At 42.8% G+C, this 14,389-nt stretch overlaps 1 protein-coding gene across 1 annotated transcript; it reads left to right on the top strand.

Moving 5' to 3' along the window:
- Positions 1 to 3,331: 3,331 nt before the first annotated feature.
- GINS4 (GINS complex subunit 4) lies at positions 3,332 to 14,389 on the top strand. The gene is made up of 7 exons (XM_070765342.1): positions 3,332 to 3,456; positions 5,789 to 5,875; positions 6,772 to 6,885; positions 8,234 to 8,331; positions 10,091 to 10,179; positions 11,688 to 11,778; positions 13,404 to 14,389. Exons 1-7 carry the CDS (start codon positions 3,379 to 3,381, stop codon positions 13,498 to 13,500), a joined length of 654 nt encoding a protein of 217 aa, XP_070621443.1. The 5' UTR covers positions 3,332 to 3,378; the 3' UTR covers positions 13,501 to 14,389.

Raw genomic sequence — 14,389 nt, forward strand, 5'->3', positions numbered from 1 at the left:
ACTTACTTACTTACTTATTTATTAGATTTGTATGCCGTCCCTCTCCGTAGACTCGGGGCGGCTCACAATACAATAAAACAGTTCATGACAAATCTAATAATTTACAATTTAAAATATTTTTAAAACCCCATTATTAAAAAGACATACAAACATACCATACATAAATTATATAGGCCCGGGGGAAATATCTCAGCTCCCCCATGCCTGACAACAAAGGTGGGTTTTGAGAAGTTTATGAAGGGCAAGGAGGGTAGGGGCAGTTCTAATCTCTGGGGGGAGCTGGTTCCAGAGAGTCGGGGCCGCCACAGAGAAGGCTCTTCCCCTGGGGCCCGCCAACCGACATTGTTTAGTTGTCATCATTGTACAACGACTTTTCCAATTACATCTTGAAATTGTATGAAGGGATCGCGCATTAGTATTTTAGTGATGTGCTAGCAGGACTACAGAATTCATGCCAAATTAACTTTACAAATAACGTTTTCCTCTGCCCGCATCTCAGGGGAAAGCTGTTCCACATGGGTTGGAGGAACAAGAGAAAATAAGGCTTGTTTAGATCCACTGGCGTTTGCCTAGAAGTGACAGAATTGTGTCATCAGCTGGGCAGTACTGTATTCCTAAATGCTGTGTGACCCTCGTGGAATTTGCATATCGAAATTTTGGCTTGGATCGGTGTTTATCCTTCATTGTATTCCTTCCACTTTGCATTCTCGGCTAAGATGGTGGCAAATTCGTCTGGCGGGACCCAGGGGAAGAGCCTTCTCTGCGGCGGCCCCGACCCTCTGGAATCAGCTCCCCCCCCCCGAGATCAGAATTGCCCCCATCCTCCTTACCTTTCGTAAGCTCCTTAAAACCCACCTCTGTCATCAGGCATGGGGGAATTGTGATATTCCTTCCCCCCCCAGGCCTATACAATTTATGCATGGTATGTTTGTGTGTATGTTTGGTTTTTTAATAAGGGTTTTTAGTTACTTTAAATATTAGATTTGTTATGTGTTGTTTTATTATTGTTGTTAGCCGCCCCGAGTCTACAGAGAGGGGCGGCATACAAATCTAATAAATAAACAAACAAATAAATACATAAATAAATACATAAATAAATAAATAATTCCTCGCAGGATGTTTCTAACTCATCCTGAAGAGCCCAAGTCTTGCAATGCAGGCAAGCCCATCAGTCGGAGATTGAAGGCAGTGGGAGACACCACCATTTGGGCAAAGGCTTCTGTACATACACGGAGGGTAAAAGAACCCAAATGGCGGTGTCTGGGTGGATGGGCGACCGGCTCTCACACGCAAATCGGGAGCATTTTACCCCTATTATGTGCACGCTATAGCAATAAGCCATTTTGCTTTGTTTGGGGCACATGTGGTTGAAGCCAACCATCAGGACTTATAAACTGGTATTCTACGGGTAGGAAAGCCATGGCTTTAGAATGCAAGTACAATACTACTTCTTGGCTTTAATTTCTGGGTTCTCTGCCCTACCACACAACCCCGTTGCAAATCAAGAAATAAAACCTACGGCCTGATAAATTAGAGGGCACAGGAGCTAAGATTTAACTTTCCCCTTGGCCATTCGACTTGATCGAAGTGTATAAAATCATGCATGGGATAGAAAAGGTGGATAGAGAAAAAGTTATGTATTTATTTGACTTCTATGCCGCCCATTCCTGAAGGACTCAGGGCGGCTTACAATAATAATATAAATAGAAATACAAATAGAGCAATAAAAAGAAGTCGGATATAATCTAAAACAGTGTTTCCCAACCTTGGCAACTTGAAGCTATTTGGACTTCAACTGGATGCTGGCTGGGGAATTCTGGGAGTTGAATTCCAAATAGCTTCAAGTTGCCAAGGTTGGGAAACACTGATCTAAAAATTATAAACCCCCATGTTAAAAAGAAACCCATTAATTATAAAGCAATCATAATCCCATACATACATACCATTCATACAGTGTGGCCCTGCCAGTTGTTAGTTCGTGGCCCCCCAGTTCATGGTCCAGTCAGTCTCCACCACAAAACGAAAGAGTTATCCAGGCCTTCACCTCCGTGTTCCCTTTTTTAACATACCATTCCAAATCTGCAACTCAGATCCCTGGTGGTCTCGCATCCAACTTACTCACCAGATCCTGGTCGAACTGGCTTTCCTGCAGCCCAGATTGTCACCTGATGAAGACTTGCAGTAGCTCTGCCTTCGGATCAGGCACCCTGTCTCCAACCACGCGGTTTAATGTCTACCGTATTGCGGATTTCTGGATGCTTCAATTGATTATGATTTTAAGAACAGGAGGAGTGACTTCCGTGAACCCAGCCAGCTATTCTGTTCTGTTCCGTTCCATGCCATTTCATTCCACTTTTTCCATCTATTCTATTCTATTCCATTCCACTCCACTCCATTCTTTATTCTGTTCCATTCCACTCCACCCTATTCTTTGTTCTGTCTTGTTCTGGTCTAGTCTGGTCTAGTCCATTCTTTATTCTGGTCTGGTCTGTAGTCTAGTCTAGTCCAGTCCACTCTTTATTCTGTTCTCTTCTGCTCCATTCCTCTACTCTATATTCTATTCTATATTCTATTCTATTCCACTCTGTTCTCTTCTGCATTCTATTCTAGAGTTCTCGGAGAGGGGCGGCATACAAATCTAATAAATTATTATTGTTATGATGATGATGATGATCCAAACTTGACTGTAAAAAATATGACTTTAGCAATCGAGTTGTTGAAGCGTGGAACTCATTACCAGACTCCGTGGTGTCAACCCCCAACATTTTCCCTTAGACTTTCCACGGTTGACCTCTCCAGATTCTTTAGAGGTCAGTAAGGGGCGAGCATAAGTGCACTGGTGTGCCTTCCGTCCCCTGTCCAATTGTCTCTCCTATATTTTATATATCTTTTCTCCCATCCATATATCCTTTCCTCTACTCTTCATTGATGTACAGTATTCTATTCTCATATCTCTTCTTCTATCCCCTGATATTTACTACTACCTGTACATGTTTTTATTCTCTTTAACTTTCAATTTGTATTGGACAAAATAAATGAATGAATGAATGAATGAATGAATGTTCCGTTCTTCTTTATCCTATCCCATTCCATTCCCTATTCTATTCTATATTATATTATATTATATTATATTATATTCTACTCCATCTTCTTTATTCTATTCCGTTCCACTCCACTCCTCTTTCTCTATTCCATTCCATTCCATTCAAAACCTCCAGTGACGGAAGATCGCTGAAGGAATTTCTTTCCCTTCTGGCCTGCGGTTCCTTTAAGGAAAGGGGCGGGGCGAAGAGGACTCCCCACGCCTGGGCGGGGCGGGGAATCCCTCCTCTTTTGACGTCACCGGGCCGTGGCGGGGAAGCGCGGGAACCGCGGGCAATGGCCGAGCAGGACTCGGACGCCGGGAGCGAGGAGCTGGTGCTCACGCCCGCCCAGCTCATCGGCAGCTTGGAGGAGGTGAGGCCGGCGGGAGGGTCTCGGGGGTCCGTTCAACTGAAGCCGACCCACCAAGGCTGCCGGCTGGGTGGGAAACGGTGCACGTTGCGAGAAACGGGTGTGTGTGTGTGTGTGTGTGTGTGTGTGTGTGTGTGTGTGTGTGTGTGTGTGTGTGTGTGTGTGTTGCATTTCGAATCCGTAAAGGAACGTGTGAATGTAGCTGGTACGTAGTGGCCTGGGACTGAGCTTGCCCGAGTTGTTTAGGTTTCCGTTTCCTAAAGCTCTCCTGATCTTTCCAATAATAATAATAATAATAATAACAATTACTACTACTACTCATTACTCCAGAAGTAGTAATAGTCAGTGTTCCCTCTAATTTTTTGGGGGGGTGGGCGGAAAAGTATAGTGTCTGAGCGGCAGTCCCTTCAGGACTGGGTGGCACAGAAATAATTAATTAATTAATTAATTAATTAATTAATTAATAAACAAACAAACAAAAAACCCACCCTGTTTTGCCTCAGAGAATCCAAATAAAATACTGTCCTGTGTGTCTATAACAGTGAGCTCATAATAGGGCAACTCTATCAATATCAAAATGCCACTTAAATAGTTGAGCTAGTTTCAAACTAGATTTTGATTTTCTTTCTCTCTTCCTTACTCCCATTCTTTTTCTTTCTCTTTTCCTTCCTCTCTTTTTTCTATCTGTTTCTCTCTCTTCCTCTCTTCCTCTCTCTCTCCTTCCCTCTCACTCTTTCCCTCTCGGCTTCTGGGCAGGTTTGGAAAACTCTGAGTTGATGATGATTTTTAAGTGAGCGATTGCTCACTGCTCAGCTTAGAGGGAACTATGGTAGTAGTAGTAGTTATTTTTATTACTATTGTTATTGTTGTTATTATTATTGTTTACAATAACATACCACACACACACACATATACATGTACTGTATATGTAATATATATGTATGTATATATGTGTGTTTGTGTGTGTAAAGGGAACACTTAAACAACACAATATAACTCCAGGTAAATCAAACTTTTGTGAAATCAAACTGTCTACTTAAGGAAGCAACACTGATTGACAATCCATTTCACCTGTTGTGCACATTCAACTTTGTACAGAACAAAGTATTCCATGAGAATATTTCATGCATGTGTTATAGGATGTGTTACTTTGAGTGTTCCCTTTATTATTTTGAGCAGTATATATATTTTGTACTTTCTACACATTTCACATTGTGTGTATACATACATACATACATACATACATACACACACACACACACATATATATATATATATATATATATATGACGGTCTTGGTATATTCGGGTTTCTTCCCGTGTAGGATTTGGAAATCACGGGAAGAAACCCGAATATACCAAGACCGTCATACCTGTACCCGTGAAAATCTACGAAAACATATATATATATATATATATTAGGAGATATAGATATATATATATACACACATATATAATTTGTTGTACATTAATGTTTTTTGTGAATAAAATAATCATCATCAACAACAGAGTTGGAAGGGACCTTGGAGATCTTCTAGTCCAGCCCCCTGCTTATGTAGGAGACCCTACAGCACTTCAGACAGATGGTTATCCAACATCTTCCTAAATATTTCCAGTGTTGGAGCATTTACAACTTCTGGAGGCAAGCTGTTCCACTGATTAATTGTTCTGTTAGGAATTTTCTCCTTAGTTCTAAGTTGCTTCTCTCCTTGTTTAGTTTCCACCCATTGCTTCTTGTCCTACCCTCAGGTGCTTTGGAGAATAGGTTGACTCCCTCTTCTTTGTGGCAACCCCTGAGATATTGGAAGGCTGCTATCATGTCTCCCCTGGTCCTTCTTTTCATTAAACTAGCCATGCCCAGTTCCTGCAACCGTTCTTCATAGGTTTTAGCCCCCAAGTCCTCTAATCATCAATATCAATTCAGCAAAAATATGTTGTACACACACGTACGCATGCTAGCACAAAGCCAGAAGCACCAGCCTTTTCTAGATGAGAACCAGGTGTTCGAGATTTTTTTGCCTCTTCTCAAGAACCATTTTCCACTTACAAACCCGAGCCTCCGAAACTAACTGGAAAAGGCAGGGAAAAGCCTCTGGGGCCTCTCTAGGAATCTCCTGGGAGGAAACAGGGCCTCCACCCTCCCTGTGGTTTCCCCAGTTGCACACATTATTTGCTTTTACATTGATTCCTATGGGAAAAATTGCTTCTTCTTACAAAATTTTCTACTTAAGAACCTGGTCACAGAATGAATTTAGTTCATAGATAGAGGTACCACTGTACCAGGAAAATATTTCAGATGTTAACCACAGTGTCTGTTTTCTGCTATTATTCTCCAGGCTTGGATGAATGAGAAATTTGCCCCGGAGCTGCTAGAAAGCAAAACAGAAATTGTTGAATGTGTCATGGAGCAGCTTGAACACATGGTAAGACATCCGAAAAGGTAAATGGAACCTGATCTTAATTCAAGAAGTCACATGTGCGAGCCAGGAATATGACCGTCTGGTTTTTTTCAGACCAGGGTATAAGATGCACCTTAGTTTTTCTGGAGCAAATTACCTACCAGCATCCATCTCTGTAGCAAACCGCTTGGAACAGGGTATATTAGCCTCGCAAAGCTCCATTTCAGAGGTTGTTTTCAGCCTTGCAAAGCTCCATTTGAGAGGTTGTTTTCAGATTTTATACCCTTCGATCAAGTCACCCTTTAAACGCTGTCTTTCAAGGCTGAAGAGACCAAGGCGTTGCAACCTGGTTTCACAAGGGAGGGGCTCCATTTCCTTTGTCATTCTTGTTGCCCTTTTTTGCACCTTTTCCAGTTCCATTATATATTTTATTATTATTATTATTATTATTATTATTATTATTATTATTTATTAAATGTGTATGCCGCCCCTCTCCGCAGACTCAGGGCGGCTCACAGCAGCAATAGAAAACAATGTACAATACAAATCTAATATTACAAAATTAAAAACCCATAATTTAAAAACATGCACACAACATACCATACATAAACTATATAGGCCTGGGGAAGATGTCTCAGTTCCCCCATGCCTGATGGCAGAGGTGGGTTTTAAGCAGTTTACGAAAGGCAAGGAGGGTGGGGGCAATCCTAATCTCCGGGGGGACCTGGTTCCAGAGGGTCGGGGCCACCACAGAGAAGGCTCTTCCCCTGGGTCCCCCCCAGACGACATTGTATATCCTTCTTGAGGTGCGGTGACCAGAACTAGATCGCAAGTTACAGGGAAATGTCAGAGAAATACCAGGGAATTTCAAAATGCTTTCCCCCCTGGACACTCTGCAATCGTCATCATTTGTCCCACAGGAGGAGAATTTGAAACGAGCCAAACAAGGGGACCTGAAAATCAGTATTCACCGCATGGAAGTAGAAAGAATACGCTACGTTCTTAGCAGTTACTTGCGCTGCCGACTTCGGAAGGTAAATGACCCCAACGGGGCTTAATTGAAACCTTAGTTTGTGGGTAGCAGAAGCTTTTAGAAGCACTTTTGGCCTGTTTTTAAGGCAGTATCCAAAAGTTCATTGTCACTTTCCTAACATTTCAGTTCCTATTAAATGTTGCACATACTCCTGGTCAGTTGGAGGATGATGAAGAAATTGAGGACTCTGATACAGATAGTGTTTATGAATTAGTGGTGGGCCCGGGGTTACAGGTAGTGGAACAGAAGGGAGGCCAGCCATAGGATGGGGCTATGAGTCCAGGATCTAGCGAGGAAGAATCAGACGTTCGCTGGGTAAATCCTAAATTCAGAAGGGCCCAAAACCGTAGAGAACAGGTGTCTGGAAGAAGATATTAAGGAGATGAATGGGTTAAATACTGTAGTGATGTATTGGGTACGTCAGGAGGTCAGTGGGGAGTTTCAATGTTGCAAAAGAGAAATATGGAGGGTTTTCCTTGCTCCCAAGTAAGCAAAAGTATTCTGTGTTGATTAACAGTCAGTTCTGCTGTTTTAGAATCATGCTGGGAGGACATAAATCTTGTTAACTGGAGAAGGTTAGAAGGAATGTGAGGAATGCAAATAAGAAAGATAACGGGCTGAGAGAAATGTGCTAGCATGAAATGTATTTGGATACGCAAGAGAAGAGAATAAAATGGAGTTTCTTTGTTTATGAAATGCTGCATTTAGTAAGAGTTATTTGTAATTGCTAAAGTTCTACCATAGGAACATAGAAAACTGACGGCAGAAAAAGACCCCATGATCCATCTAGTCTGCCCTTATACTATTTTCTGTATTTTATCTTAGGATGGATCTATGTTTATCCCAGGCATGTTTAAATTCAGTTACTGTGGATTTATCTACCACGTCTGCTGGAAGTTTGTTCCAAGCCTCTACTACTCTTTCAGTCAAATAATATTTTCTCACATTGCTTCTGATCTTTCCCCCAACTAACCTCAGACTGTGCCCCCTTGTTCTTGTGTTTACTTTCCTATTAAAAACACTTCCCTCCTGGACCTTATTTAACCCTTTAACATATTTAAATGTTTCGATCATGTCCCCCCTTTTCTTTCTGTCCTCCAGAAACCAGAACATTAAATATCTCAGAATAGTGGATTTCACTTCACAGGTTGCTAAATTATCTAGGAGTAGAGGAAGAGGCGAGGAGAGGGAGGTAGAGGTAGGGTAGGTGGAAGATTCCTTCAGCCCAGAGACTTAGAGCAAAGGGAAATTAGCCCAGGAAATCAGAGATTTTCCGTTCCATTGCTGGCTTTCAACAATGCAAAAGTGCCTGTATCTTCTTATCTTCATTGTTTTATTTCTTCCGAAAGATTGAGAAATATTTCCCCCATGTTCTGGAGAAGGAGAAGACTCGGGCCGAAGGAGAACCATCTATCTTGTCTCCAGAAGAGTTTGCCTTTGCCAAAGAGTGAGTAAAGGTTTGTGGGGTTGGGGATGGAGGGTGGGATTGATGGCCAAATACAGGTTCTAGGTTCGAGCCTCGGTATGCTGGACTCCAATTAGGCAAGCAAGAGAAGAAAGATAATTTAATTTATGGTTTAACTGAAATTATTTCAATTAAAATGAGCCATGGTGGCAGAGTGGTTAGAATGAAGTATCGTAGGCTAATTCAGCTCAATGTCAGGAATTTGATCCTGAGCGGCTCAAGGTTGACTCAGCTTTCTTTCCTTCCTCCCTCCCTCCCTCCCTCTGCCCACTGCCAGGAGCAATCCTTGACACATCCTTCCATCCCTCCGAGATTGGTAAAATGAGGACCCAGATTGTTGGGGGCAATAGGCTGACATTATAAACCACTTAGAGAGGACTGGAAAGTACCGTGAATCGGTATATAAGTCTTAAGTGCTATTGTTAAAAAGGATTCCCTTTAGAGGAAAGACCCTGGAGCAAAGGTTTACTTTTAATTTTATGATTTGTACAAATCATAAAATTAAAAAGAAAAGCAATGGAAATTGCAGTTTAATGTTTCCAAATGTAAAATAATGCACTTGGGGAAAAGGAATCCTCAATCTGAGTATTGCATTGGCAGTTCTGTGCTAGCAAAAACGTCAGAAGAGAAGGATTTAGGGGTACTGATTTCTGACAGTCTCAAAATGGGTGAACAGGGCAGTTAGATGGTAGGGAAAGCAAGTAGAATGCTTGGCTGCATAGCAAAAGATATAACAAGCAGGAAGAGGGAGATTGTGATCCCGCTGTATAGAGCGCTGGTGAGACCCCATTTGGAATAATACTGTGTCCAGTTCTGGAGACCTCACCTACAAAAAGATATTGATAAAACTGAACAGGTCCAAAGAGGGGCTACAAAAATGGTGGAAGGTCTTAAGCATAAAACTTATCAGGAAAGACTTCATGGACTCAATCTGTATAGTCTGGAAGACAGAAGGAAAAGGGGGGACATGATCGAAATATTTCAATAGGTTAAAGGGTTAAATAAGGTTCAGGAGGGAGGTGTTTTTAATAGGAAAGTGAACACAAGAACAAGGGGGCACAATCTGAGGTTAGTTGGGGGAAAGATCAGAAGCAACGTGAGAAAATATTATTTTACTGAAAGAGTTGTAGGAACAAACTTCCAGCGGACGTGGTTGGCAAATTCACAATAACTGAATGTAAACATGCCTGGGATAAACATAGATCCATCCTAAGATAAAACACAGGAAATGGTATGAGGGCAGAGTAGATGGACCAGGAGGTCTTTTTCTGTCGTCAATCTTCTATGTTTCTATGTACAACAAGGAAGTTGATCGTTGTAGGAAAAATCACACACAAACACACCCCTCCTGGTGATGTAGGGTAGTTAGGGCCTTCCATCCTTCCGAGGTGGGTCAAATGAGGACCCAGATTGTTGGGGGCAATATGCTGATTCTGTAAACCGCTGTAAGTCTCATTGCTATTGCTATAGGGCAGTTTTTCCCAACCTTGACAACTTGAAGATATCTGGACTTCAACTCCCAGAATTCCCCAGCCAGCAAATGCTGGCTGGAGAATTCTGGGAGTTGAAGTCCAGATATCTTCAAGTTGCCAAGGTTGGGAAAGACTGCTATAGGGCACAGATGAGCAAACACTTCCAGTATTCCATTTATTTTCACTGTAGTTGCACTTTGTCATTCTGCATAGCTTAAGTGAAGCCTCGTCCTTCCTTTCTTGACAATGAAATGATTTTTTCTTCTAAGGTACATGGCAAACACGGAGAACCATCTCAAAAGCTCTGCACTGAGACACATGCCTCCAAACCTTCAGAAAGTTGACTTCCTCAAGGCTGGTAAGGAAGAATGCAGGATGGGCAGTCAAAGCCTTAGGCCCCTAAACAGCTGGACAGGGATGGGAGGTAGGAGGGGCTGGACCTTCAGGCCAAACAAGGGGAAGAGCCTTCTCTGTGGCAGCCCCAGCCCTCTGGAATCAGCAACCCCAGAGATTCACACTGCCCCCACCCTCCTCACCTTCTGCAAGAGTCTCTAAGACCCACTTATGCCTGGGGAAATTAGATCTAGACCCCCTGGCTACTAAACAGGATGTATGGTTGTGATTGAATTGGTTGGTTGATTTTAATATATTGGGTTTTTAGATTGTAGTTTTTAACTAACTAGATTTGTTTGTATGCGTTGTTTTATATTGTATTTTGTAAGCCGCCCCGAGTCTTTGGAGAAGGGCAGCATATAAATCATAATAATAATAACAATAATAATAATAATGAGGAGGAGGAGGAGAAGGAGGGAGGAAGAAGAAGAAGAAGAAGAAATATCAAGGAACGAAGGAAATGTAAAATTATTCAACTTCTACTTTGCCTGCTTTCTCCAACAAGAGGGCAGCTTCTAGGGTTGTGCAAAGCCTGGAGCAGTGTCTCCCTTGGGAGAAGGATCTTGCTTTGGGGTTGTTTCATAAAGTGAACCTCCTCTTCTTCCTCCTCACTTTTAAAAGTCAATGTCCCCTACCTCTCCAAGGCTCTTAGCCAGGAGCCATGCTAGCAAAAAGAGGCTTCTACAATGTACTGGAAATGCTAAATAAGAGATAGATGCCAAGCACTTCATTAAGTTGAATTGTGCTATCACCACAACGGGAAGGGACCTTGGAGGTCATCTACTGCAGTGACTTTCAACCTTTTTTGAGCCGCGGCACATTTTTTACATTTACGAAACCCTGGGGCACATTGAGAGGGCGGGGGGGGGGGGGGTGCTAAAAAAAATTTGGACAAAAAAATTCTCTTTCTCCCTTTCGCATTATTTCTCTCTCCCTCCCTCTTTCTCTCCCTCTTTCTTGCTCTCTCTCTCCATCCCTCTTTCTCTTCCTTCCTCTCTTTTTTGCTCTCTCTCTCTCTCCCTCCCTCCCTCTATGTCTTTCTCTCTCTGTCCTTCCCTCCCTCTGTTTCTCTCTCTCTCTTGCTTTCTTTCTCTCTCTCTTGCTTTCTTTTTCTTGTTCTCTTTCTCTCTCTCTTGCTTTCTTTCTCTCTCTTTTATCTCTCTCTTGCTTTCTTTCTCTCTCTCTCTCTTGTTCTCTTTATCTCTTGCTTTCTTTCTCTATTCCTTTCTTTCTTTCTCTCTCTGAGCTTCGCGGCACACCTGACCATGTCTCACGGCACACTAGTGTGCCCCGGCACACTGGTTGAAAAACACTGATCTAGTGCAACCCCCTGCTCAAGCAGGAGTTATATTGTGTTGGTTAAGTGTTCCCTTTAATTTTTTTGAGCAGTGTATTTTAATGGCAGGAGATCTTTCTAAGTGCTGCTAAGGAAAATGTATTTATTTTTGTCTCCTCTCTGGTCTTTGTTGGCAGTTCCCAAGCCTAACCTTGATGCTTTCGTCTTCTTGAGAGTGAAAGAGAGACAAGAAAATATAATGGTGGAGCCGGAACGTGACGATCCAAGGTTGGAAATTTTGTTGGCTACAAAGAGAAAAGATACAAGGGTTATCCAGAAAGTCAGATTATAATTCACGTAGCTCTCATGGGGAATGTCCATGGGAGAAGTTGGAATGACTATCCTGTAGTGGGAACCCAGCAGAAGAGAACGAGCAGTGCCAGTGGTCAGTAGATCATTGACCGGCATTGTGGTCAAGGTTAGAGATGAGCGTCCTCATTCCGTTTCTCTCCAAGTGTGAAGAGCGCGTTGTAATATGCTACCTGTTCTAATCTCTGGGGGGGACCTGGTTCCAGAGGGTCGGGGCCGCCACAGAGAAGGCTCTTCCCCTGGGTCCCGCCAGACGGCATTGTTTAGTCAACGGGACCCGGAGAAGGCCAACTCTGTGAGACTTAATCGGTCGCTGGGATTTGTGCGGCAGAAGGCGGTCCCAGAGGTATTTTGGTCCGATGCCATGTAGGGCTTTATAGGTCATAACCAACACTTTGAATTGTGACCGGAAACTGATCGGCAACCAATGCAGACTGTGGAGTGTTGGTATAAGCTTGCAGACAGTACCAAGTTTTAAGGGGTTTTTTCTGGCAGATCAATAGAGTTGAGGCCAATCTTACTTGAGGTGCGGCAATGTCCTTCCAAGGACAGAAGGCTCGCCTCCTGTTACGATAGCACTGGACTTCATTTCATCCGAAACCCATTAAAGCTAAATTTATAACCTTGAGTTTTTCTTCTGTCTCTGCCCTTGAAAAGGGCTCCGTTCCAAAAGAGCATAAAAAAGGAGGCAAAATGGAAACACTCCATTGATTTTGTGGGGGTTAAAGTTATACAGTACTTGCTTTTTCTCCAGGAGCTCACAAGAGCTTATATAGAGACCTTCATTTAACCCCGGGAATCGGGAAAGGTCAACAGTGGAGAGTCTAAGGGTAAAGTTTATGGGGTTAGGTGATGATGATAATAATAATAATAATAATTTATTGGATTTGTATGCCGCCCCTCTCCATAGATTTGGGGCGGCTAACAGCAATAATAAACACAACATGTACAATCCAATTAAAAAAAACAACTAAAAACCCCTATTATAAAACCGAACATACACACAAACATACCATGCATAACTTGTAATGGCCTAGGGGGAAGAGCTATCTCAACTCCCCCATGCCTGGCGGTATAAATGAGTCTTGAGTAGTTTACGAAAGACAGGGAGGGTGGGGACAATTATAATCTCCGGGGGGGAGTTGGTTCTAGAGGGCTGGGCCTGCCACAGAGAAGTCTCTTCCCCTGGGTCCCGCCAAACGACATTGTTTAGTCGACGGGACCCGGAGAAGGCCAACTCTGTGGGACCTTATTGGTCGCTGGGATTCGTGCGGTAGCAGGCGGTTCCGGAGGTGATACTACAGAGTCAGGTAGTGAGTTCCATGCATTAACTCCTTGGTTACTAAAATCGTATGTCCTGCAGTCGAGTTTAGAGCGGCTTACTTTAAGTTTGTAAACCTTAAATTTATAAGTTTTAAGTTTAAATTTAACTTTTAAGTTTATAGAAACTGAACCGGGGGGAAAAAGCTGAGAATTAAGTCTAACGAATAAGTATGTGTAGAATCAACAAGAATTGCTCTATTTTTATTGTCCCTCTCTTTCAGAGATTACGTGATTGACCTGGATGAAAACTCCCAACATTTGATCCGCTACAAGACGATTGCTCCTTTGGTGTCCTCCGGGGCAGTGCAACTCATTTAAACCAGATGGATTTACAGATTCCCCCCCCCCTTTCCCCCCCAAAATACCAATCCTAAGACTGACCTGTATGTCTGGGAGAAACCAGTGCTTGATTATTAACCTTGGGAATTGAATCCCGCTGGTTTGATTCCAGCATCGGATGCCCAAAACGGCTGTTTGTGCTGCTGAAACAATAGGGTGGAATCCCATACCTGGGAAAATAGTCTCCTATCCACAGCAGAGAAAAAGAGGGCGCTAGCATTGGAGGGGGGGGGGGGAGGAACCTAAGGGAATATCATTACCTGTCCAGCAGGTGGCAGTAGACCTGTTCTGGAAGGGCCAGATTTCAAGCAATGGAATGAAAATATGACCTTGTATAACAAAGAGTGGGTAGCTTTTAAAAAAACAACAATCTAGGAGGACAGGAAAGTCACTAGAGTAACTGGTCTCAAGCTGTTGTAGGAATGTAAGCACAATGGCTTTGTCTCTGAGGTTTTGTTTGCAAAAAGCCTGCAGAAAAATCATCCAAAAGCTGAGCTTCAACAGCCAGGTCAAGGTTTGTCAGCCAGTCCAAGGGTCTATGGTTTAAAAGTAGTTTTCACACACGGGAGTCTTGCAAAGGCCAAGCATTATTTCCAGTAAAGCGAATCCTGTTTATAGGCTTGTTGGTCAGAGAGGTCGGTTGAGGCACCAGGTGTGCGAGTTCTAGTCTCGCATATGAAAGTCAGCTGAGAGACTTTGAGCCAACCACACAAAAAGACTTGAGTTCTAATAATGCTTTGGCTATGAAAAGTGGCTGGGTGACTTTGGGCCAGTGGGGAAAAGGAGTAGGAGGAATAGGAGTATTATGTACTATATGTTTGCCACCTTGAGTTATGTATCAAGTAATAAAGATGGGAAAAGAAAAAAA

The sequence above is a fragment of the Erythrolamprus reginae genome, chromosome 12 (assembly GCF_031021105.1).
Source record: "Erythrolamprus reginae isolate rEryReg1 chromosome 12, rEryReg1.hap1, whole genome shotgun sequence".
NCBI lineage: Eukaryota > Metazoa > Chordata > Lepidosauria > Squamata > Dipsadidae > Erythrolamprus > Erythrolamprus reginae.

What these genes read in the sequence shown, in the direction of transcription:
- GINS4 (XM_070765342.1), top strand. Translation starts at nt 3,379, where the DNA reads ATGGCCGAGCAGGACTCGGACGCCGGGAGCGAGGAGCTGGTGCTCACG. An exon ending in TGCGCTGCCGACTTCGGAAG is followed by an intron (nt 6,886 to 8,233) that starts GTAAATGACCCC and finishes TTCTTCCGAAAG; the next exon opens with ATTGAGAAATATTTCCCCCA. An exon ending in CCGGAACGTGACGATCCAAG is followed by an intron (nt 11,779 to 13,403) that starts GTTGGAAATTTT and finishes CCTCTCTTTCAG; the next exon opens with AGATTACGTGATTGACCTGG.